Source organism: Hemitrygon akajei, chromosome 29 (assembly GCF_048418815.1).
Source record: "Hemitrygon akajei chromosome 29, sHemAka1.3, whole genome shotgun sequence".
Classification (NCBI taxonomy): Eukaryota; Metazoa; Chordata; class Chondrichthyes; order Myliobatiformes; family Dasyatidae; genus Hemitrygon; species Hemitrygon akajei.
In genome coordinates this window covers 29145572-29170052 of record NC_133152.1, presented here as the reverse complement: position 1 = coordinate 29170052, position 24481 = coordinate 29145572, and the positions used below count along the sequence as shown (strand labels likewise).

General features: G+C 45.4%; 1 protein-coding gene across 6 annotated transcripts in view; it reads left to right on the top strand.

Annotated features, from left to right (window-relative positions):
- Window positions 1-24481, top strand: part of chd5 (chromodomain helicase DNA binding protein 5) — a 96494-nt gene that overhangs the window by 27039 nt on the left and 44974 nt on the right. For all 6 annotated transcript variants that reach the window (XM_073032058.1, XM_073032060.1, XM_073032056.1 and 3 more), the window contains 13 exons: window positions 61-311; window positions 1210-1340; window positions 2203-2329; window positions 4206-4372; window positions 5846-6070; window positions 7424-7627; window positions 9912-10120; window positions 12110-12241; window positions 12604-12712; window positions 14062-14253; window positions 16352-16552; window positions 17985-18122; window positions 21858-21979. In XM_073032058.1, the coding sequence (XP_072888159.1) occupies window positions 61-311; window positions 1210-1340; window positions 2203-2329; window positions 4206-4372; window positions 5846-6070; window positions 7424-7627; window positions 9912-10120; window positions 12110-12241; window positions 12604-12712; window positions 14062-14253; window positions 16352-16552; window positions 17985-18122; window positions 21858-21979 (2208 nt within the window). The remainder of the gene's footprint in view (window positions 1-60; window positions 312-1209; window positions 1341-2202; window positions 2330-4205; window positions 4373-5845; window positions 6071-7423; window positions 7628-9911; window positions 10121-12109; window positions 12242-12603; window positions 12713-14061; window positions 14254-16351; window positions 16553-17984; window positions 18123-21857; window positions 21980-24481) is intronic.

Here is a 24481-nt window from a genome sequence, read left to right as displayed (position 1 = left end):
TCAGCTTATTTATGTCTCTTAAATACAGTGTTCATTGTTGTATCCTCTGTTCTCCGTCAGGCCACTCATTGCCAAGAAAAATCCAAAAATCCCCATGTCAAAAATGATGACAGTGCTTGGTGCAAAATGGCGGGAGTTCAGTGCCAATAACCCTTTCAAGGGGACCTCGGTGGCTGCAGCAGAGGTGGCAGCAGCTGCGGTGGCGGCTGCGGTGGAACAGGTGATCGTGGCTCCATCTGTGCCGATCCAGGTGCCGCCCCCTGTACAGCCTCCGGTCCCTCTAAGGAAAGCCAAGACCAAAGAAGGAAAAGGTAAAATTCCCGTCACATTTCAGAATCTTCACTAAGAAGCAAAGTATAACTGTCCCAAGCATTTATTGTAAGTGCAGAAATTTATGACTTGAAATAACTGTGCAAAAAGAGAATGAATAAATGTTTGACAGTAGAATACTTGCAATGTTTTGATGGCCTTGTCAAAGAGATTTTGCATGACTTGAATCCTATTGGGATGTGTTTGTCTTGTGCGGATGTTGCTAATTACAGGATTGAATTCTGTGATTTTTAAATCCCTTTGGGTACAAAAACCTTCTAATATTAACTCTGCTTCCACAGGAAGGAGGCTGATTGTTGGCAAGTAGTGTCAGTGGATTGCATTTTTTGATCACCACATCTAAGAGACATTATTCTCAGGGCAAGAGGGCTTAAGACTAAAAGGGTAATAGGGATCAAAGTACTGATTTGTTGTGGGAATCTATAAGACATAGGAATAGAATTAGGCCATTCAGCCCATTGTCTGCACTGCCATTCCATCATGGCTGATTTATTACCTCTCCCAACCTTGTTCTGCCTCCTCCCCGTAACTTGTGATGCCCTGACCAATCAAGAACCTATCAACCTCTGCTTTAAATATAGTTAGCGACTTGGCCTCCACAGCCGTATCCAATGAGTTGAACAAATTCACCAGCCTTTGGCTAAAGGAAGCCCTCCTCCTAGGGAGAGGAAAGGGAAACGAGAGCCCAGCCTGAGTGAAGGGAGCGAGAGAGAGCTCGGCCCAGCAGGGACAGCTGAGCGGAGCGCAGGTGTTGATGGTTGACGTGAAAAGACCAGATCTGACCCCAGGCAGCCGTAGGAGTCCTGAGAATCAGAGTGTGCCTGTCTGAGGCAAAGCCGTGCCCAGCGGATTAACTCCGGCTGTCACCGTCTTTCTCAGGCCCAGGGGTCCGAAAGAAAAGTAGAAGTGCTCGAGCTGCTGAATTAAAGAAGAAAGGAAAAGGGAAGAAGATGGTATCCCTGAAAATCAAATTGGGAGGATTTAGCGGCAAACGGAAAAAGGAATCTTCGGTAAGCTGGACTCACTTTGGGCTTGTTGTATTGTTGATGTTGCTGATGGATGAGGATCTTTAACTAATCCTGAACCTCAGAATCAGAAACTGGTTTATTCTCACTGGCATACATCATGAAATGTATTGTTTCGCTGCGGTACTAAAGTGCAATTCATAAAAAAACTATAAATTTCAACAACGGATTATATACATAATATTGTACATTTTATATACTGTACTGTGCAAATGTCTTGGGCATGGAAAAGAATTCTGTGAAGCGAAAATAATGAATTGAAAAGTTTCTAAATATCAAAAAGTTTACTCCAAAGAGTAGTAAACAGTAAAAGTCTAAATCAAATCAATATTTGGTGTGATCTACCTTTGATTTTAAAACTGCCTCAACTCGCTAGTGGAAACTTCCATGCAGTTTCGTAAGAAAATCAGCTGGTGGGTTGCTCCAAGCATCTCGGAGAACTTGCCACAGATCTTCTGCGGACTCTGGCTGTCTCACTCTGTCTCTCCAGGAAGACCCAGACAGCCTCGATGACGTTGAGATCAGGGTTCAGTAGTGTCCATACCATCGGAAGCCATATAAAAAAAATCCAGGGTGCTTAAGGCTTTTGCACAGTGCTATCTGTCTGTCCATCCAAACTGTGAGAGAGCATTGATGGGTTGCTTTGCTGCCCATTCAGAAACCTGACGGCGGAGGGGAAGAATCGGTTCCTATGATAGCTCATTAGTGGGGATGAGAGATACCTCACCTGGAGCAGGTGCTGGTGACATGGCTATTTATAGAACTCAGTCCCAGCAATGTTAAAAAAGGAATGTGGGAAGTCTGTACCTTTAAATTCTCATTGTACGTGTTACGTTCGTGTCTACAGAGCGATGAAGATGACCACGGCGAATCCGATCTGGACAGTGCCAGCGTCCACAGCTGCTCCGTGCGATCCGAGGGCTCAGCTGGTTTGGGCAAGAGGAGGAGGAAAGGTGGCAAGAGAAAAAAGAAGTGTAAATAATCCGCTCTTTCGTGACAGAATCTCTATTTAGGTGCAGTGGGCTCCTGTGTTTGTCCTCGGACTGGCGGTCAGAGGACCTGATGCAGTGTGGAGGACGGTTGCTTACGCGGGGGACCGGTTTGCGGTCTCAATCGTAGATCCGTTACTTGGCGAGGTACCCAGGGCAGATGGGGGGAGGGTTGGCCGGAGGAGCAGCCTTATTATTGCTGAGGGAGCAAGAGAGAAACGTAACTAGAGATCGTGCTGTTGAGTGTGACTGGGTGCAGCCTGCACAGCAGACAGAGGTCATTCAACCCCTCTGTCCCACACCACCAGTTAGTTCAGAAGTAGTTTGCCTGGACCTCAGCTCATCTCACACACCTGGGAATCACATTCATTGACGCTCCTAAACGAGAGACCAAGGAAAGCTCTGATTGCCAAACTCTTGAAAGAGTGTGTTCAAGAATCTTAAAACCTTTTTGTGGATAAAATGCTTCCTGATTCTTGTTCGTGAAAGGTCCATTTCTAATTTTAAGCTTGCGTCCTTGACTGACTTCATCTGAGCCAGTAGTTTCCCTCTGGATGAACCTACTATCCTTGAATATTTTAAATTCTGATTACTCTTTAATCTTCTGTAAACTGAGAAATACAATCTGACCCAATGCAGCCCTTGTAATTTAACCTCCTAATCCTGATCTTGATATGCGAACTGGTTTTGAAAGCTGAACACTGAGCTGCACTGAATCTGGTCTCTTTCCATTTAGTGCTTTATGTTCTGTGATTTTGCGTGTGTGTGTGTGTGTGTGTGTGTGTGTGGGGGGGGGGGGCGTGGTTTGATGTCTTTTCTTTCAGTGAGTTCCATGGATTTTGTTTCGTGGAGAAGTTGAATTTCAGGGCTGTATACTGCACACATACTTTGATAATAAATGTACCGGTACTTTGAATCACTTGCATCCTGATGTTCGCCACTTAGGGTCGTGTATGATTCACCCACGGGGCATGGGAGTAACAGGATTTATTAACAAGGTGTTTTTGCTTTTAAAAGAAAACACGAGTTTTATAAACAGAGGGACAGGATGTTAAAGCAGTGAAATATTTATAGAATTCAACATGATTCGGCTCAGCAAAGTGGACATTTCAGGGCTGCACCTTATGAGAAAGATAATGAGGCCCTGGAAGTGAGACAAAGTAAGGATTAATTGGATGGCACTGCAGATGAGAGGCTTCAGTATTGAGGAGAAGTTTGAAAAAACAGGTCTGTTCACCTTGGAACAGAAAAGATTAAGGGTGAGGAGGTGGCCTGATAAAGATTTTGGAGAAGATGAAGTTTTGATTGAGAGGAAGGAGCTAGCCGTGTTTGGCCAGAGAGTCTATTACCAGTGGGCACAGATTTAAAGGATTAGTTAAAGACCCAGTTCAGGGACGAGGCGAATTCTTTTCAGTCAGAATTGTTCAGATCTTGAATAATCTAAATCATGCCAGCTAATCCCACAATTAATTTAAAAATTTTAATTTTTGTAAGGCCCTGTCTCCACCACTGACCCCAGAGCCGCTGATTCTGGTTTATAACTTGTTTAGTTCCTTTTACTTGTTAATGCATACTTTTCCATCTGGGTTACATTAAAATCTAGTCATAATATTGTGCCTTCCACTTCAACTTGTTTTCTCAGGGCCTCCCTAATGTTTGAAAACCTTAGCACAGTATTATTAAATCACTTTTCTTCGAACAAAGTGTCTTCAGCTGTGGAGTTTCCTAACACCAATACAAAAATTTCACCCCCCCCCACAAAAAATTAAGGTACTGTTTCGAGTGACAGCTCGCTTGCCCCTTTATTGCACTCTATTGCGATGCCATCATTTCCCTGACTATTGCTTCTTTTAATTCCCAGTGGAGGAAGGTGACGGCTACGAGACAGACCACCAGGACTACTGTGAAGTTTGCCAGCAAGGAGGGGAAATTATCTTGTGTGATACCTGTCCGAGGGCCTATCATTTAGTCTGCTTGGACCCCGAGATGGAGAAGGCCCCAGAAGGGAAGTGGAGTTGTCTGCACTGTGTAAGTGTCGGCTTCTGCCCGGTTGCAGTTTTCACCGCTTCCACGTTGGTGTGAACTTGTTTGTGGGTTGCAGCGTGTGTGGCCGCTTTATTAGTTTCAGGAGCCCAATGTGGCCTTCCACTGCTGTAGCCCGTCCGCTTTGACATGTTATGGGTTCAAAGATGCTTTTCTCCACGTCACCTTTGTTAAGGAAACATAGAAAACCTACAGCACGGTAGAGGCCCTTCGGCCCACAATGCTGTGCTGAACATGTACGTACTTTAGAAATCACTTAGGGTTACCCCGAGCCCTCTATTTTTTCTAAGCTCCATGTACCTATCCAGGAGTCTCATAAAAGGCCCTGGATATGTGAGCTACTGTCACCTTCCTGTCTGCTTGAATGATTCTAACCATTCTCCTCTGGCCTCTCTCATTGACAAGACGTTTTTGCCCACAGAACTGCCGCTCACTGGATGTTTTTTGTTTCACAACTCGAGAAACTATTGAGTGTGGAAATCCTTGGAGTATCTGAGATACTCAAACTACCCTGTCTGGCACCAACAACCATCCCATGATCGAAGTCACTTAGATCACATTTCCTCCCCGTTTTGAGGTTTGAACTGAGCAACAAGTGAACCTCTTGACCGTGTCTGCTTGCTTTAACGTATTGAGTTGCTGCCACATGATTGGCTGATTAAATATTTGCACTAACGAGCGGGCGTATCGAACAGTGAGTGACTGTACAATGGTAAAGGAACCCCCCCCACATGCAGTCTGATACTCAAGCACGTAAGAGCAGGAAGCTCCCAGAATGATGTTGCACTTACCCCAACACTATCTGATCACAACCCATTGACCCATCCAGCACTTGGGGAGTGGGCTAGTTTGTATGAAATCACTGGGGCAGGACTTGCTCAAGTTCAGGTTAGTCACCACTCCGCCACGCACGTATATGCAGCTAAACGAGACAGCCTCGCTCCAAGGTCGAGATGTAAAACAGTACATAGTCACACACAGCATGTAGCTCGTATAGTTACAATAGCACATACAGGTGCAGAAGTTCAATTCCCCCAGTCTGTGCTTTGCAGAAGCACCTTCCTCTAGCCCTAACTATCCTGGCTGAATTTTCTGCCCATTGCTGCATTTATTGCAACTTGGATATGGATGTCACTGACAACACTAACGTTTACTTCTCATATTTCATTGCCCTTGATAAACTCATAGCGGAATGTTACCTTGAACCCACTGCGTTACAGTGAACGGGCTGACACAGTTCTCCAGGATATGAAGTGGCTGGTTTTCAATGTGGTGCTGATGAAAGGGTGGTCATTGTTCTCCAGGTCAGGAAGGGCTGTAGCTCACAATCGACCATGTCCTGATGTCAGAGGGTCTGTTTCCCTACCAGCTCTGGCTCGGCGAGACGCCGCTGCTGGCCGACTGTGATGGCGGTATCTGTGCACCCCATTAAAAAATTATCTCTGGTAATCACTCCAGGAAAAGGAAGGAATCCAGTGGGAGGCCAAAGAGGATGAAGAGGATGAGGATGAAGAGGAGGGCGTGGATGAAGAAGATGATGATCACATGGAATTCTGCCGCGTCTGCAAGGACGGGGGCGAGCTGCTGTGTTGCGACTCTTGCCCTTCCTCTTATCACATTCACTGCCTTAACCCCCCACTGCCCGAGATCCCGAACGGGGAGTGGATTTGTCCTCGGTGCCTGGTGAGTCTATAACTGGCCTGAACCCAAGCCGTACTGACCTCCTTCAAGTGCTTCTAGGTTTCCATACTGATGTGTTCTTCATTTTCTAAAGCCGGGGTTTGGATCTGATTCTGAGGAATAATCAGAGGTTCACAGGCCGGAGTGTTAACAATGTGATGCATCAGTCGTTCATTTCCACGCCTTGTGGAAAGAGCCTCAACCTTACCTTCTCTTTAGCATATTTGTGTTTTTTTTGGTAGCTCGACGCTCAACCCAGCACAGAGAGAAAGCGTGCAAGGGGCCGCCCGGATTCGAACCTGTGACCACTGGCCTCAAAGTCTGATGCGGGCTGCACCACTGGCCGGCATTGATGCATGAGTGCTCAGAGGCAACTGGGCCCATATGCAGAGATGCAAAATGTGGCACCAAGCTTGCCTGTGAGAAATTTAGCCTCGAATCTCTGAGGACCCTGACCACGAAAGCACTGGAGTTTGGGTTACTGTTGGTTTTGGGGCTCCAGCTTATCTGAGCTGTTGTTGGAGAGTTTGAGGCATCCATCTGCTTCCTGGTACTGTCTGTGTTGCTGGTTGTCCCAGTGTCCTTCCATCATGTTGATATACTCAGTAATTACCCCCTGACTTCAGCCCCTTCCCCACCCACATCATCTACCCCTCACCCATGGAAATGCTTGCTCCTCCCAAAATGATCGATTACCTGATCTCTTCCCTCACGTGCCCCCTCTTGAACTCACTTCTGTTACAGAGGAAAGCTTGAAACTCACGGGTGTTAGAATATCAGAGACTATTTAATCCGCTGCTTCAGAGGTTGCCGTGGGTCAGATTTGAGTTGTAAATCGTGGTCTGGTCATCCCCCTTCGCCCTTTGACCCCTGCCCCTTCACCCCCCGCCCCTTCGCCCCCCCCCCCCCCCAGGGGAATTGTGGTTGGGAAAAGGGGAAGGAACTGGGAAGCACCAGAGAGATATGCTGTAATGATCAATAAACCAATTGTTTGGAATCAAATTACCTTTCTGGTGTCTCAGGGCTGGGTGCGTCTGCACCTGCGCCTGGCACTCCTTCTCTGCCACCCGTCCCACACCCTTCCAGTGGCACTCCAGCCTCACCATTCCCAACGTCCTTTGCTCCTGCCGGATTAACAAACTCGCTGTCTGCTCCACATTAACAAATACAGTACTGTGAAAAAGCCTTAGGCTCCCTAGCTATATATACTGTATGTGCCCAAGACTCTTGCACAGTACCGTATAATGTTTTACGGTTTGATTGGGTATTTGTGTACGAGTTAGGTCTCTCATTGAGGCTTAGCCAGATTATACTAATCAATCACAAGTGACGGTGTAACTCTCTGTGTTGTTTCAGTGCACTCCCCTGAAAGGGAAGGTTCAGCGGATCTTGCACTGGACGTGGGGCTCTCCCCCGCCACCACGCACTCCTTCAGGCCTGGCAGACGGAGCCACTGACACGGAGCGCCCCAAGCCCCTGGAAGGGCGGCCGGAGCGAGAGTTCTTCGTGAAATGGGTGGGCCGATCGTACTGGCACTGCTCGTGGGCCACAGAGCTGCAGGTAGGCAGAGTGTGTTCAGGCACATGCCCGGTACAGCCGAGGTTGAGTGGGGCAGGGGGGTCCTCGGTCATCCTGTGTTTACCTGGCTTCAGGTGTTCATGAACTGTACGAGCACCTAGGACTGTCAGCAGCCTCTTCTGCTTTTTTGTTGCAGATGACCATCTGTGCATGTTCTTATGGTGAAGTGTGATTTGTATATGGTGAACGTCACAGTTTGTGACATCTCATCTTTAGTTTTGAAGTATAGCCATTGTTGTAATGGGAGAAACATGAATCCACAAGGTCATTATATTGAAATACTGTGCCCACTGCAGAGCTCTTCCATGCTCTACCTCATGCATGATCCCTATAGACTAAAGCAACCTCCGTGCAAATGTGAAGCCCAGCTGTAAAGCGGCTTCATTGACCAGTGTGCACCACGAGCTTGCCGTCTTGCAGCGACAAAGTCACAGGCACAAAGCAGGTGGGCCTGGAACACAGAGGCGAGCCGCCTCTGGAGGGGGAGCGTCGGCCTCAGTATTGGCTAAATGACTCATTCTCACCCCCGGCGCTCTCCTTTAAGTGACCGTGCCAAGCAAACTTTGTCGAGGTGCCCACCTCTTAGGGAGGCTGCAGTGATAGAGTTACTATCAACCGAGGAACTTGTCCCGTCAATTCACAGAAAGCTGGTGCTTTGTGATACTTGTGCATTGTGTGATGTGCATGTTTAAACCTGGTGTCACACTCGGAGCAGCACAATCTAAATGCAGAATAATTTCTATTCTGTGGTGTCCTGATTGAGGTGTGAATGTTGGTGAGAACTTCCTGCTTTTCTTTGACCTATTTGCATCAGAACTTTTACAGCCTCTCGGTAGGGCAGACAGAGTTTAAAGTTTACTTCTGTTTTGCGTGCTGTACTACTGTAGGGACTTGTACCTGTTCTGAGTGCTCTTAGGTTGCTTGGTTTTGCATTCTTATGCAGAGAAACGCAAATTATACGGTGTTACACTGTGTAAGTGTGGAGTAATAGGCCATTTTGCTCAAATGAGTGTCCTTTTATCCTTCGTATTCGAGAGGGGCTGAGAGGGAAAATGGATCAGCCGCAATGAAATTGCAGACTCGATGGGCCAAATGGCCTAATTCTGCTCCTATTATCATGTGATCTTATGGTATCTTTAGATTCCTTTCTTCCCTCGTGTTCTTAACTAGCTGCCACCTAAAGACAACGATGCCTCTATGACTGCTTACAGCCAGGAGCCCATATTCTTTCTACACTTTGGTTTGAAGAAGCTACTCCTGAATTTCCTAATTGCGTAGGTTACAAGAAAACATTTTGAAAAGAGGAGGAAGTATAGACTTGGAGAGGAATTTCTAAGCTTAGGCCTCCAACACCGAATTCCACAGAGCAGAAACTGGCCCTTCAGCCCATCTAGTCCATGCGAACCATTAATCTGCCTAGTCCCATCTATCTGTATCTGGACCATAGCCCTACATACCCCTCCCATCCATGTACCTATTCAAATTCCTCTTAAATGAACTCGTGTCTACTACGGCTCATTCCACACTCTCATGACCCTCTGAGTGAAGAAGTTTCCCCTCATGTTCCCCTTAATCTTTTCACCCTTCACCCTTAACCCACAGCCTCTAGTTACTGTCCCACCCAACCTGAGTGGAAAAAGCCTGCTTGCATTTACCCTGTCTATACCCCTCATGATTTTGTATACCTCTATCAAATCTCCCCTCAATCTTCTATGTTCTAGAGAATAAAGTCCTAACCTATTCAGCCTTTCCCTATAAGGCCTGGACTTCAACGATGAATCAGACTTCTAAAAGAGATGGCAATTGACCCCCAGCATAGAAACACCCTCCAACATATTCACTTTATTCTTTTAACCGTGGCAAACCTTTTTAGGCGTCTCTTCATCAGCTCAGTCAGTGGATCCTTCTACCTATGTGTTTCTGTCTAAAAGTATTAAAGCAGTTGAGCTTAAATATGGAAGTGAGTTTGCATCTTAACCATTTTTGGGTAAACTATTTCTCTCACTCCTGATTGGATTATATTATTTTCTGCTCCAGTTTCGGGTATCACCTGCAAATGGAAAATTTTTTCAAAAGACCCTGTCACAAATTCTCTGTCTGTCTGTGTCTTCCCCTGTCTCCCAGACTATGGTACTAAGTTATGTTTCTTGTTGTTTCCCATTCAGTAAAGGTCGACAGTGGGGAGAGTGTTGAGGTGGTGGTGGGGTGCCGGTTGACACAACAAGCGGGGGTGTTTAAACATTGGGCTGTTGTTGGTTGACTGCAGCTAGAGCTGTACCACACGGTGATGTTCCGGAACTTCCAAAGGAAGAACGACATGGACGAGCCGCCACCGTTCGACTACGGCTCCGGAGATGACGAGAAGAGCGAGAAGCGGAAGAATAAAGATCCGCAGAGCATGGCGATGGAGAAGCGGTTCTATCGGTACGGCATCAAACCTGAGTGGCTGATCATCCAGCGAATCATAAATCACAGGTGAGGAGCCAATCAGAAGGAGGGGGAGGCCTTTCTGCCCCCTTCACTTAGTTCAGGTTACTTGTACTGCAAGCCCATCCACCTGGCGTGGTTCACTCGCTCTTCCTACCTAAACTCCACTGATCAGAAACCAAACTCCTCCATGGAGCGCAAATATGAAATAAAGACAGACCATTCAGCAGGTCAGATCTCAAAGTAAATTAACGTCGTCGTATATTACCCCGAGATTCATTTTCTTGCAGGCATTCACAGTAGTACTAAAAAAGAGGACAATAGGATCAATGAAAAACTATACACAGACAAAGCAATAATGTGCAAAAGAAGACAAACTGTGTAAATACAAAGAAAACTGATTAAAAAAAATAAATAAATAGTACCAAGAACGAGTTGTGGGGTCCTGAAAGTGAGCCCACAGGTTGTGGAATCAGGTGAGCGGACTGGCTCACGGGCTCACGGATCGGCTGTGACCGGCTCTGTGTCCGTGAGTGAACTCACTTTCGGGAACTTCAGTTCTGAATGTCATTTGCTCACTTTTATTGTTTCTTTTCCCCTGCACTCTGGATGTTTGACGGTCTTTTTAAAACTGGGTTCAGTTGGGTTTCTTTGTTCTGTGGCTGCCTGCGAGGAGATGAATCTCAGGGTTGTGTACAGTATACATACTCTGAACGTTATCCACTCTGGTTCAAGAGCCTGATGACTGAAGGGTAATAACTGTTCCTGAACCTGGTGGTGTGGGACCTGAGGCTTCTCTCTACCCCCTTGATGGCAGCAGTGAGAACCCGTGTCTGTGGAGAGGAAACAGAGTGAGCAGAGACATTGACCCGAAACACATTAATTCTGGTTCTCTCTTCCTAGATGCTGTCCTGTTTGTTGAGTATCTTCAACATTTTGTTCATACCAGCAGGAAGAGTGTTCCATCACTGTTTGCTTGAAAGAAATGCTTCCTGACATCCCTGCCAAACATTAGATCTCTTATTTTCACGTTTAGGTCCCCTTGCACTTGATTCTGGCAGCAGAGAATGCAGCTCCTCGCTAATCAGCTGCACAGTATTGGTTAATTCTTCAAAGACACTGCCTGTTAAAATAAGTGAGACCAAATGGTTTATTGTGGAGGTGCAGTGAAATACGTATCTTGCATACTGTTGATACAAATCACTTTATTACACAGTGCACTGAGATAGTATGAGGTAAAACAATAAAGTGTAACAGCTATAGGTGAACTGAATCAAAACTGGGTTTAATGTCACCGGCATATGTTGTGAAATTTGTTAACTTTGCGGCAGCAGTACAATCCAATACACGAGATAATATAGAAATTAAACAAATTATAGTGTGTGTGTATATATATATAAAATTAAATAATATTAAATTTAACGCTCACACTCTCTCTCTCACTCTCTCTCTCTCACTCTCTCTCACTCACTCTCTCACTCACTCTTGCACACACCGCACACATTAAGTTGAATTGAATAAATAGTGCAAAGTTGCAAAGTGTGGGCGTGGAATAGCACAGTAAGTGCTCTTGATGGTGGTGTAACACTGTGTGTCGGTTCCTCTGGTGCCACAAGTGATAATAATTACTTACAGACTTGTTCAAGCTGGCCTGGTTAAGATCCCCCAGAATGACGGGGGGAGGCATCAGGATGTGCTGTTTCATGTCTGTTGAGCACATCGCTCAGATCGTCCAGAGCCTGTTAGACATTGGCCTGTGGCACGATGTATACCGCTACCCAAATGATCGCTGAAATCTCCCCCGTGAGGCAGGGGTCGGTGATACAGTTAAGTTATTGTCATTGTCTCTGGAAACTAAACCGTAATTCAAGCTCCCTGAATATCCGCACTCGGATGCTTCCAGGCCTGGTACCGGGCAGGCTCGTGTAGAGCTACCCCATGCTGCAGTCAGACCTCCCCAGGCCAGGTTCTGCCTAGGTTTCCATCTAACTTGTGCTCTTGCTGTAACAAGATAAAAACATTCTTTTTTATTTCCAGCTTTGATAAGAAAGGTGATTTACATTATCTGATTAAATGGAGGGATTTGCCATATGATCAGGCGACCTGGGAACATGAAGATTTTGACATTCCGGATTACGACACCATGAAGGAGATGTACTGGAACCACAGGTCAGTGTCTCCCCTTCCAGAAGAAGGCAGCAGCTTCTAGTGAAAGTTAAAACAAAAACTACAGATGCTGTAAGCCTGAAATAAAGACAGACTATACAGGAAACACTCAGATCAGTGGATCGAGCAGCACTTGTGGGGGGTTGGGAACGTGTCCAGGGAAGGAATTGTTGACATTTCAGGTGGAAGCCCTGCAGCAGAGGCTTGGGTCCCTCTGGTTGATTAGCGACCTCCATGATGTATCAGAATTAAGGCAGCCCCACGAGAGGAGCAGGGCTCGGAGCTGTGTGGCACGGACGTGGGAGGGGAGGTTCATCCCTTTGGTAACAGTACAGTGGACATCACCTGCTCCGATCTCCCCGCAGGCAGTTGATTATGGGTGAAGACATACGGCCAGTGAGGAAGCTGAACAAGAAAGGACAGAAAGCTCGGGAGTTGGTCTTTGACCCACCCCCATGCCAGCCTGTTGTGGACGTAAGTGAAAATGACAGAGCCTCAACACTGGGCGTCTGTGTGGGGGGGGGGGGGTGTGTGTGTGTGTAAAAGTGAACATGAGGTCGGGACAGAGTATCAATGCTGGGCCTGTTGTGTGTGTGTGTGTGTGTGTGTGTAAAAGTGAACATGAGGTCGGGACAGAGTCCCAACACTGGGCCTCTGGGCCTGTTGTGTGCGTGTGCGTGTGCGTGTGCGTGTGCGTGTGTGTGTGTGTGTGTGTGCGTTTAAAAGTGAACATGAGGTCGGGGAGAGCCTTGACGCTGGGCGTGTGATGGAACAGGATGGCATTGCTCCATCCTGAGGTCCTGGGTGGTATCATCCCAACTTCAAAAGTGATTCTATTTCAGTGGCAATGTTTGATATACAGTGGATTCCGGCCAATTGGGACACATTGGGACCAGTACACTTCGGCCCAATTAACCGGCTGCCCAAATTAGCTAAAGTTTCATGGAAATAGTTAAAAGGTTAAAAAAAAAAGACAAACTACCATTTAATTGAATAACAATTTATATACTTAAATGAAATACAGAACAAATTGGAGCACTACCAATGCCTCTACTATACAACACAGTCATGTAAAACTATTAGATCCCAATAGCTATAGACAGAGGAATTCGTCTGCCATGTTCATTTGATTGACTGTAAATGACCAGAATCAGTGCAGATAATGGACTGTCTTCATACAATGCTTCAGACAGTTGCATCCTCCACATCTTCATTTAACTTTTGAAGTGGTGAAATCACTTAAATTTTCACCCCTGGCCATTTGTGGCATTTCCAAGCTTGAAACTGTTTAAGGAAAACAGTTATCTTCTTATTTTTGACCAACCTCAGTGACAAAATCACTGCTTTTTCAACACAAACACACGTAACTTGACTCTGTGTTTAAAATTGATCACTCTAAGCACAGTGTCGCGTCTAACAGCCATGCAAGTGCAGGCGACTGACGGTAGAAACCGTTCGGGTAAAGTCTCCGGCCCCAATTAAAATAAACAAAGGGAATCCCGGCCATTTTCTTGATTTAGTTTTTGTTCTTTAAGAAATGTCCCAAATATACAGCTGCCCCGATTAAACCGATGGCCCATTTAACCAAAATCCACTCTATTTTGAGGCTTCCTCTACAACATTGTGGCCAAAACTTCTTGGTTTAGGTGCAAGTAAAATCTCTGTGTTCTTTAAGTTCACTTGTAAACCAGTTTGACTTCCAGAGTTGGCAGCTGGGGGAAACACCAGTTGGGAGTTTGAAATCTAACTAGTTATGCAGGTGATGTTCTCTGCTCATTCTGTCTTCCATCTGAATACTTACACGCCTTTCTTCCTGGCCACAGCCGACTGTGAAGTTTGACAAGCAGCCGGATTACATTGACGCTACCGGAGGCAACTTGCACCCTTACCAGCTGGAGGGGCTGAATTGGCTGCGCTTCTCCTGGGCACAGGGCACAGACACCATCCTGGCCGATGAAATGGGACTGGGGAAAACGGTTCAGACCATTGTGTTTCTGTACTCGCTCTTCAGAGAGGTGAGGGTGTGGGGGAAGTCGGGTGGGTGGTGTGTGGAAAGGTTGTGGATGGAGAGGCTAGGGCAGTTAGGAGTCAGGTCCTTGGGTGAAGATATAAAGTCTGGGGTTAAACGGTCTGGTTCAGGAGAACCTGTGTGAATATTCTTCCCTGACTATGAGTTTGGAGAGATGTTTTACCTTATTGTCCCAGAACGCTGACTCTTTCTCGGGGCCCGTGATTCAGTGTTAAAATATCCATCTCTTGGTTACAACCAATCATAGTTTAAATTTATACTTTGAATAAAGAGATTAGCTTTGTCGTATGTACATTGACACATACAGTGAAATGCGCGATTTGCCCCAATGACCGACGTGTGCTAGGAACGGCTTTTAAATTCCTCGGCATACACATCACCGAGGATCTGTATACACCAGCTGTGTGACGACACAGCGCCTGTTTCACCTCAGATGGTTGAAGTTTGGTATGGGCCCCCAAATCCTAAAAACTTTCTGCAGGGGCACAATTGAGAGCATCCTGACTGGCTGCATCACTGCCTGGTATGGGAGCTGTACCTCCCTCAATCGCAGGACTCTGCAGAGAGTGGTGCAGACAGCCCAGCGCATCTGTAGGTGTGAACTTTCCACTATTCAGGACATTTACAAGGACAGGTGTGTAAAAAGGGCCCGAAGGATCATTGGGGACTCAAGTCACCCCAACCATAAACCGTTCCAGCTGCTACCATCCGGGAAACGGTACCGCAGCATAAAAGCCAGGACCAACAGGCTCTGGGACAGCTTCTTCCACCAGGTCATCAGACTGATTAACTCACACTGATAGAATTGTACTTCTATGTTATATTGACTGACTGTTGTACACACTATTACAAATTGCACATTTAGACGGAGACGCAACGTAAAGATTTTTACTCATGTACGTGAAGGATGTAAGAAATAAAGCCAGTACAATTCAAGTTTTGCTGCCAATGTAGCGAGTGCACAGTTAACTCACCTTGATCTATACACCTTTAGAATGTGGGAGAAAACCAGAGCACCGAAAGGAGACCGATGCAGTCATAGGAAGATGTAAAAACTCCTCACGGTCTGTGGGAGAAAGGAATCCCGATCACTGGCACTGTATGGTGTTACACTAACCGCCAAGCTTCCTTGTGCTGCCCCTAGTTCCCTAGATTAGTTCTAATGATTTGGTCTTCAGATTATTCCAGTTGTTTCAAGGGTATTTGAGAATTTTTTTTCCGCCTGTATGTTCTGCTCTCAGCTCTGTATGTATCACTTCATATTTACTCCTCCTGTGCTATTATGAAGTAATTTGGGATTTGTATGACTTGAGTATATGAAAAAAAGGATCTAGTGCTTTCCCAGTGCATATGACGCTTAAACTCTTCTCGGGCTTCCAGGTGTCGATTTTAACCGAGGATTCGCTGGCCAAACTCTGTCGTCTTCATCAAGGATGATGCCTAGGCATGTCTAGTCCTATGGTGTACTCGCTCAACTCCTGTTGTCTGACCCTCCTGATTGGCTAGTCCTCAACCAATCGGGTTGAGAAGGACGATGGGAGTAGAAGATAAATAGCAATGGGCTAGACAGGATGATGAAGATGGTGGAGTTTGTCATGGAAATGTCGGTTAAAATTGACACCTGAATCCAGCTGGAAGCCCAAGAAGAGTTTATGCGGGATATTGGTCTACATTTCCTTGAGTCATGTAGTTTGGTACAAAAGTTTACATTAAAAGTTGTCCTAAGTATTACTCAAAAATATAATTTGAGCTGAGGCATCTGCTCTGATTTCTAAGACTCAGGATACTGGGTAGAGATCAAAGGAACAGCAAGTGCTGCCTGATGTTTGTCTGGCATCTTTTTAACATGAACAACACACTTGGTGAATCAGTTCACTGCAGAATAACTCTGGCAATGGTAGTCTTAATGTATGAGAAGTGTCCGATCGCTCTGGGTTTGTCATTAATGGAGTTCAGAAGGATGAGGTGGGGTGGTGGGGGATCTCGTTGAAATGCATTGATTACTGGATGTCGAGAAGGAAAGTGTAGGATCTGAGCGCACCCTGTTTTGAATTATATACCTACTTCTGCCTTTTTCTTACTAGGGACACTCCAAGGGACCTTTCCTGGTGAGTGCCCCGCTGTCAACGATTATTAATTGGGAGCGGGAGTTCATGATGTGGGCACCGTCCTTCTACGTGGTAACGTACACTGGAGACAAAGACTGTCGAGCTGTAATCCGTGAGAATGAGTTCTGCTTTGATGAGAATGTTTTCAAGAACGGGAAAAAGACCTTCAGGATGAAGGTGAGTGTCTTCCCTTTTTCTGGTTTCTTGTTTTTTTTAATTTAATTCACAGGGTGTGGAAGTTATCGGTGTCCAGCAGTTAATTCCCATCTCCGGGGAAGGTGGCGAGCTTCTGTCTTGAACAGGGAGCTCATGTGGTGACGATGTTCCCACTCCTCTGGCAGGTTGGGAGTTTTGGAATTTGGACCCATTGACTAAAGGGACAACTGATACGTATCTGAGGATGGTGTGTGACTTGGAAACAATCTGCTGAAGGAACTTGATGTGTCTATGTGTGGGGTGGGAAGGAATTGTGAAGGAAAAGACCCTTCCTTTCCTCCCACAGACTCTGAGACCCTCCAGAAAATAGTTTGGGTCGCTCCAGGTTCCAGCACCTGCAATCTTTTATATCTCTCGGTCGTTGCGACATTCCCAACGGCAAGCTACCTTGCGTGTTTCTGCATAGTGAAGTTGGTGGGGTTGGGAGAACGTGTAGCAAATTCCTACGATGTACTTGGATGTTGGCACTGACTGCAGCCACGGTGTCCAGGTGATAGAGTGAATGAAGTTTTAAAATGGTGGGTAGAATCCAGTGAACTTCCTTATCCTGGCCAGCAAATGGTAACTTATTTGAATGAGCATTCTTTATATGGACTTACTAAATCACTGGTAGTACATAGTTAATCTCTGGTTAATGCTGAGTTTGCAGACTCAGCAGTTCACTGCCCATGGGAAAGCACAGGAACAATATTGTGGGGATTGTAGTGGAGTGACCTATGCTGGGAAGAATAGAACAGTGATGCACTCTGTGACCGAATAGCCTGCTGGACACCACAGCTTGTGAACATTGCCCATCTGGGTGAAGGATTTAAGGGGAACCATTGAACGGAATAGGGGAAAGTGTGTGTGTGTGTGTATATAAGTATTAGTGGGGAAGGTGGAGAGAGATCTTCCACTCTCACTGGGTCTTTATTTGTCACACGTACATCAAAATATACAGTGCAAATGCTTCATTTTGTGTCAACAACCAACACAGTCCGAGGATCGTGCTGGGGGAAGCCCGAGGGTTTTGCCGAGCTTCCGGAGCGAAAGTGGCATTTCCATAACTTACTAACCCTAACTTATCCAACTTCAGAATGTGGGAGGAACCCAGAGCAGCTGGGGAATTCTCGTGTTCAGGGGGAGAATAATACAAACTCCTTACAGACAGTGGCAGGATTGAAACCCCAATCAGTGATCACTGCATGGAAAAGCAATTGCTCTAATGGCTATGCTGTTGAAAGCTTGGTTGTTGATACTAATGGAAGAAGCCCATAATCCACACTGTAATGTGCTGTACGCCCACTGCTCTTGTTGGTTTGGTTTGATTTGCATTCTCTGGGCCTGTCTGTTGCTTGAGTGATGACTGTGTTTGGGATTTACAGCACTGAGAGAAACCATTTTCTGTTTTCAGAGTGAAGCACAAATAAAGTTTCATGTCCTGCTCACATCGTACGAGATGATCACCATTGACCAGACAATTCTCGGATCCATTGACTGGGCTTGCCTTGTGGTTGATGAAGCTCACAGGCTGAAAAATAACCAGTCCAAAGTAAGTGTGAGGTGGTTCTATTGCCCTGGGAGGACAGTCTATTGGACTGCTGGCTTCATTATCTCTAATCTGGTGAGCTGCCGTGTAGCCCTCCGTGCAGGGTTTCAGTCGTCCGTGTTGATCCTTACAGGTGACGAATGGTGACTGATATCTTTGAAACCTGCATACATTGTAGTGACATGCACCATTCAGCTAGAGCTTTTAATATACAGAAACAAACTACAACAGATTCAGAGTGGATCAAATTATAGGTGCTTTTATTATTTACTTGTGAGAGAAGAGTCTATCGCCACACATGTTATTGTCTGGAAATAGTTTCAATCTTACATCTCAAAACAAGCCACTTTTATACTTTTTACAGAGAACAGTAATTAGCTTGCCCCATTCCATAACATTCCTCCATTATCTGCATCTTTATCCGGTTCTTTAGTAGTGGTGTTCTGTTTACCTCTGCTGTTGAAACATCCCCCCTGCCATAATAAACACATTTTCCTTCATAAAACGCATATGCTGATAAATCAAGCGCGCGCGCGCACACACACACACACAACCCCTGTAAACCTCCCATCCAAACCAGCAAAACACTCTGGGATTTCATAGGTTCCATTTTGTCACATTTTACAAAAGTTACAAATTCATAGATTTCAAGGTTACAGATATATTTCCACAGAAATTTGAAAATTGAGCTGAAAAAAGAAATAATGATTTGCTTTCATGCTAATTAAGTAGATTCTTGTTAATAGAGCAGTCTTGAAATGCAGAGTTTTCAGTGCCTGGTGGTCATTCAGTTCATCATTTCAATGCTGGTATTTTGCTGGAAAAATCTAGAAGTTATCCTACTCTCCCTGTCATACGGTATCACTTTGTTCCAGTGTTTGTGAAGGGTTCCTTTAGAATCAGTCTGGTTTATTATCACTGACACCTGTCATGAAATTTGATGGATTATAGCAGCAGGTCAATGCAAGGCCTAAAAAACTGTGTTACAAAGATAAATGGAGTTTAAAAAGGAATAACGAGTTAGTGTTCGTGGATTGTGCAGATACCCGATGACAGAGGGGAAGAAGCTGTTTCTAAAATGTTGAGTGTGAGTCTCCTGTACCTCCTTCCTGAAGGTAGTAATGAGAAGAGGGCATGTCTCAGGTGGTGAGGGTCCTTAATGAAGAATGCTCCCTGGTTGAAGCTCTGCCTCTTGAAGATGCTCTCGATGGTGGGGAGTGTTGTGCCCATGATGGAGCTGGCTGAGTCCTCATCCTCTTCCAATCCTGTGCATCCAAGTGTCCATCCTAGGTGATGATACAACCAGTCAGAATGCTTTCCACAGTACCTCTGTAGACATTTGTGAGTGCCTTTGGTGATGTACCAAATCTCCTCAAAATCCTAATTAACTCCAGCTGCTAGTGTGTCAGTGAAGACTGGTGCATGTCCTCCCTTGTACAGTATACTGTCAGCCTTCTGGCATCCATGGGGAATGGTGGGGTTGGACGAGAATTGCTCCAACAAAAGCATTACAATATATATTACACTGGTATTCTGTCTGTAGACCTTCAAACCCCCCTATTCATTATGTTTTACGCTGCAGTTCTGAATTCTAAGGCTAAACCATATTGACGTAAAATACAGAAGAAAGATCATATGTATAACTGTACTTCATCAGGTAAAATGTCAAATTATGTTTTCCTTGACCGGAATGAGTTGTCCCTGACTTAAAGTGAGGTGTCCACTATTCAGGATGAAGATGAGAAGAAATTTCTTCACCCAGATGGTTGTGCGTCTTCTCTACCCAGGGATGTGGAACTCCACCCTCTGGGTATATTTAGGGCAGAGATTTCATACGGCATATTTTTCCGATAGAGGGATTGAACAGTAGTACAGGGAAAAGTCAGTGAGACAAAAGATCAGCCTTGATCTTATTGAGAGGCATAAGGAACTGAATGAACAACCCCTGCTTTGTCACCCATTTCTGTCGTTCTCCACTGTGTCGTTAACTGGTTGACTGCCTCCTGGGCTATCACATTATGAATATCTTGCTCCCGACACCCTTCAGCCTGACTGTAGCTAAGATTACTCCTCAGACACGAAGATCCTTGGCTGCCGTGTCTCTGAGGCACACAGACGATCTCTCTTCATACACGTCACTGGAGCCGTTGAACTGTAAACAGCTGTGTCAAGCGTGATAAATGCAAATGCTGATGGTATTAATATTAGCCCTGCTTGGTTCCCACTCACTCTCAGCAACCAAGATCCTTTCACTCGTTCCCTGTAAGCATCTGCTTTAGGTAAATAGCAATAGCAACCCCTTTATCTCTCCTCTCTTCCCCTACCCCCATCATCCCTAAGAAAGGATACAATTAAGCTGGAAAGACTCAGGAGAATGTTACTGGGACTGGATGGTTTTAGTTATGAAGAGGGACTGGCTAGGCTGGGAGTGCTTTTCCTGGAGAAAAGGAGGTTGAACAGTGGCCGCATCAAGCTTTCTAAAATTACGAGGGGCATAGATGAAGTGAATGGTCTCAGAATTTTTCCCAGGGTAGGGAGTATAAAACTAGATGTTTAAGATGAGAGGGGAAAGATTTCAGAGACGAATTTTTCCACACCATGAGCTGCCAGGGGAGGTGGTAGAGGCTGCAACAGTTACTATGTTTAAAAGGTCTTTGGATAAGTTCATGGATAAGAAAGGTTTAGACTTGCTCAAGTAGATACCTTGGTCAGCATGAATGAGCTGGGCTGAAGGCCCTGCTTTGGTACGTATAACTCTCTGGAACCTCCCAAACACCAGCCTGGAATAATAACCGTCCAGAGAGTGGCAGTGCTCTCTGGAGCTGGAGCTACGTCATGAAAAATCTAGAGAGGCAGAGCTGTTTTCATCTCAGGGCAGAAAAGCTAACACAGATGTGCAGTACAATGAAGGGGCTTTATTAAATAAAGTACTGCGCACAAGTCTTAGGCACAAATATATAGTTAGGGTTCCTGAGGCATTTGTGCAGTTTGTGAATTTGTCAACGTGGAGCAGAGGGCGAGCTTGTAAATGTGGTGGGTGCAAAGGATTTGGGGAATGATGAGGGTGGAGTGCTGTGGGAGGGGTGTGGGGCAGGTGGCAGAGAAGGAGTGCCAGGGGTGGGGTGGGGGGGTGGGGTGGCACGGGTGCAGACACACCCAGCCCTGAGACACCAGGCAAGGCCATTTAATTCCAAACAATTGGTTTATTGATGACTCCAGAACCTCTCACTGGTGCTCCCTGCTCTCTCCCATCTCCCTTCCAACCACAATTCCCCTCTCCCTGCCCCCTTCCCACTCTCAGTCCACAGTAGAGACCCATATCAGAATCAGATTTATCATCACTCACATATGCTGTGAAATTTGTTTTTTTTTTGTGTGGCAACACTACATTGCAATACATAAAATTAGCGCAGTACTGTGTTTAAAGTGAAACTGCTGACTGTAGGCGAGTCTATAACCAGCGCACAGGTTTAAGGTAAATGGTAAATAACCAGAGGTTAAATGTGTTTTTATTCTGAGAGGCCGTGATCTGCAGTGAAAGCAGATTCAATGATTACTTTCAAAGTGGAATTGGTTAAGTATGCAAAAGGAAACCATTTAGAGTCACATGACAGAAGCATAATGGAATTGGGAGATTTTACCAAAGAGCTGGCGTAGATTTGGGTGTCACTTGGTTCTATGATGCCTCTCTGTGTTCCCATGAGTCTGTGTGTGAGAAGTTGATTTTTTTCCCCTCAGTATTTCAGGGTGCTAAATTCATATAAAATCGATTACAAGCTGCTGTTGACGGGAACACCACTGCAGAATAACCTGGAGGAGCTTTTCCACCTGCTGAACTTCCTCACTCCTCTGCGTTTCAAGTAAGTTTTGCCACTTCAAAGTTTACATCTTTTATTTTTTCTGAAAGGAAAATATCCAGGTGGCCTCAACCATAGGACGTCTCAAAATGTAGTCACTTGTGTTACAATCCAAGAGTCCGATTGTGCACAGAAAGCTTCCATACATAGTGACGTGATGGTGACGAAGTGACCTGCTCTTAATGATCACTGAATGTTGGCGTGGCACCTTTGGGAGAAATTGTTGCTCTTAATGATCACTGAATGTTGGCGTGGCACATCAGGGAGAAATTTTTGCTCTTAATGATCACTGAACGTTGGCGTGGCACATCAGGGAGAAATTGTTGCTCTTAATGATCACTGAACGTTGGCGTGGCACATCAGGGAGAAATTGTTGCTCTTAATGATCACTGAATGTTGGCGTGGCACATCAGGGAGAAATTGTTGCTCTTAATGATCACTGAACGTTGGCGTGGCACATCAGGGAGAAATTGTTGCTCTTAATGATCACTGAACGTTGGCGTGGCACATCAGGGAGAAATTGTTGCTCTTAATGATCACTGAATGTTGGCGTGGCACCTTTGGGAGAAATTGTTGCTCTTAATGATCACTGAATGTTGGCGTGGCACCTTTGGGAGAAATTGTTGCTCTTAATGATCACTGAACGTTGGCGTGGCACATCAGGGAGAAATTGTTGCTCTTAATGATCACTGAACGTTGGCGTGGCACATCAGGGAGAAATTGTTGCTCTTAATGATCACTGAATGTTGGCGTGGCACATCAGGGAGAAATTGTTGCTCTTAATGATCACTGAATGTTGGCGTGGCACATCAGGGAGAAATTGTTGCTCTTAATGATCACTGAATGTTGGCGTGGCACATCAGTGAGAAATTGTTGCTCTTAATGATCACTGAATGTTGGCGTGGCACATCAGGGAGAAATTGTTGCTCTTAATGATCACTGAATGTTGGCGTGGCACCTTTGGGAGAAATTGTTGCTCTTAATGATCACTGAACGTTGGCGTGGCACATCAGGGAGAAATTGTTGCTCTTAATGATCACTGAACGTTGGCGTGGCACATCAGGGAGAAATTGTTGCTCTTAATGATCACTGAATGTTGGCGTGGCACATCAGGGAGAAATTGTTGCTCTTAATGATCACTGAATGTTGGCGTGGCACATCAGGGAGAAATTGTTGCTCTTAATGATCACTGAATGTTGGCGTGGCACCTTTGGGAGAAATTGTTGCTCTTAATGATCACTGAATGTTGGCGTGGCACATCAGGGAGAAATTGTTGCTCTTAATGATCACTGAATGTTGGCGTGGCACCTTTGGGAGAAATTGTTGCTCTTAATGATCACTGAATGTTGGCGTGGCACATTTGGGAGAAATTGTTGCTCTTAATGATCACTGAATGTTGGCGTGGCACCTTTGGGAGAAATTGTTGCTCTTAATGATCACTGAATGTTGGCGTGGCACATCAGGGAGAAATTTTTGCTCTTAATGATCACTGAACGTTGGCGTGGCACATCAGGGAGAAATTGTTGCTCTTAATGATCACTGAACGTTGGCGTGGCACATCAGGGAGAAATTGTTGCTCTTAATGATCACTGAATGTTGGCGTGGCACATCAGGGAGAAATTGTTGCTGTTAATGATCACTGAACGTTGGCGTGGCACCTTTGGGAGAAATTGTTGCTCTTAATGATCACTGAACGTTGGCGTGGCACATCAGGGAGAAATTGTTGCTCTTAATGATCACTGAATGTTGGCGTGGCACCTTTGGGAGAAATTGTTGCTCTTAATGATCACTGAATGTTGGCGTGGCACATCAGGGAGAAATTGTTGCTCTTAATGATCACTGAACGTTGGCGTGGCACATCAGGGAGAAATTGTTGCTCTTAATGATCACTGAATGTTGGCGTGGCACATCAGGGAGAAATTGTTGCTCTTAATGATCACTGAACGTTGGCGTGGCACATCAGGGAGAAATTGTTGCTCTTCTTTGAATCGGCTTGAAGGCCAAATGGTTGAAGGAACGTTTTTTTTTTTAAACATCTCACCTGAAAGAACATCTGTGACAGTGCCGCGTTTAATCAGTTCCAACCATGGCTTAAGATGGGTTTTGTGTCTGAGTCTCTGGCGCGACTCCTAGTGAAGTCAGGTTCGCCATTGCGGGATTCCGATGCTTTTGCTATCTGGACGATCTTGGAAGTTTAAGAACAAGGCGTAGAACTTGCTACTAATTTTATTTTTAAGTGTGACAAGGGCAGAGAATAGAAAGGAGGACGCATGATGAGAGAGAACAAAGAAGGTGGGGGGAGAGTAGGGGAAGAGAGGAAGACAAAGGTGGTGTGAGTCTTGTACCAGACTACTGAATTGAAATTTCAATAAATAACAGTTAACCAATCAAATAGCTTGATTCATGTAATGTGACACCCACCTCTGAAACCAATAAGTTTCCAGAGAAGTACAGAGACAACTAACCACTGAAAAACTCACCGAACAATCACGTGTGCGGAGGTGA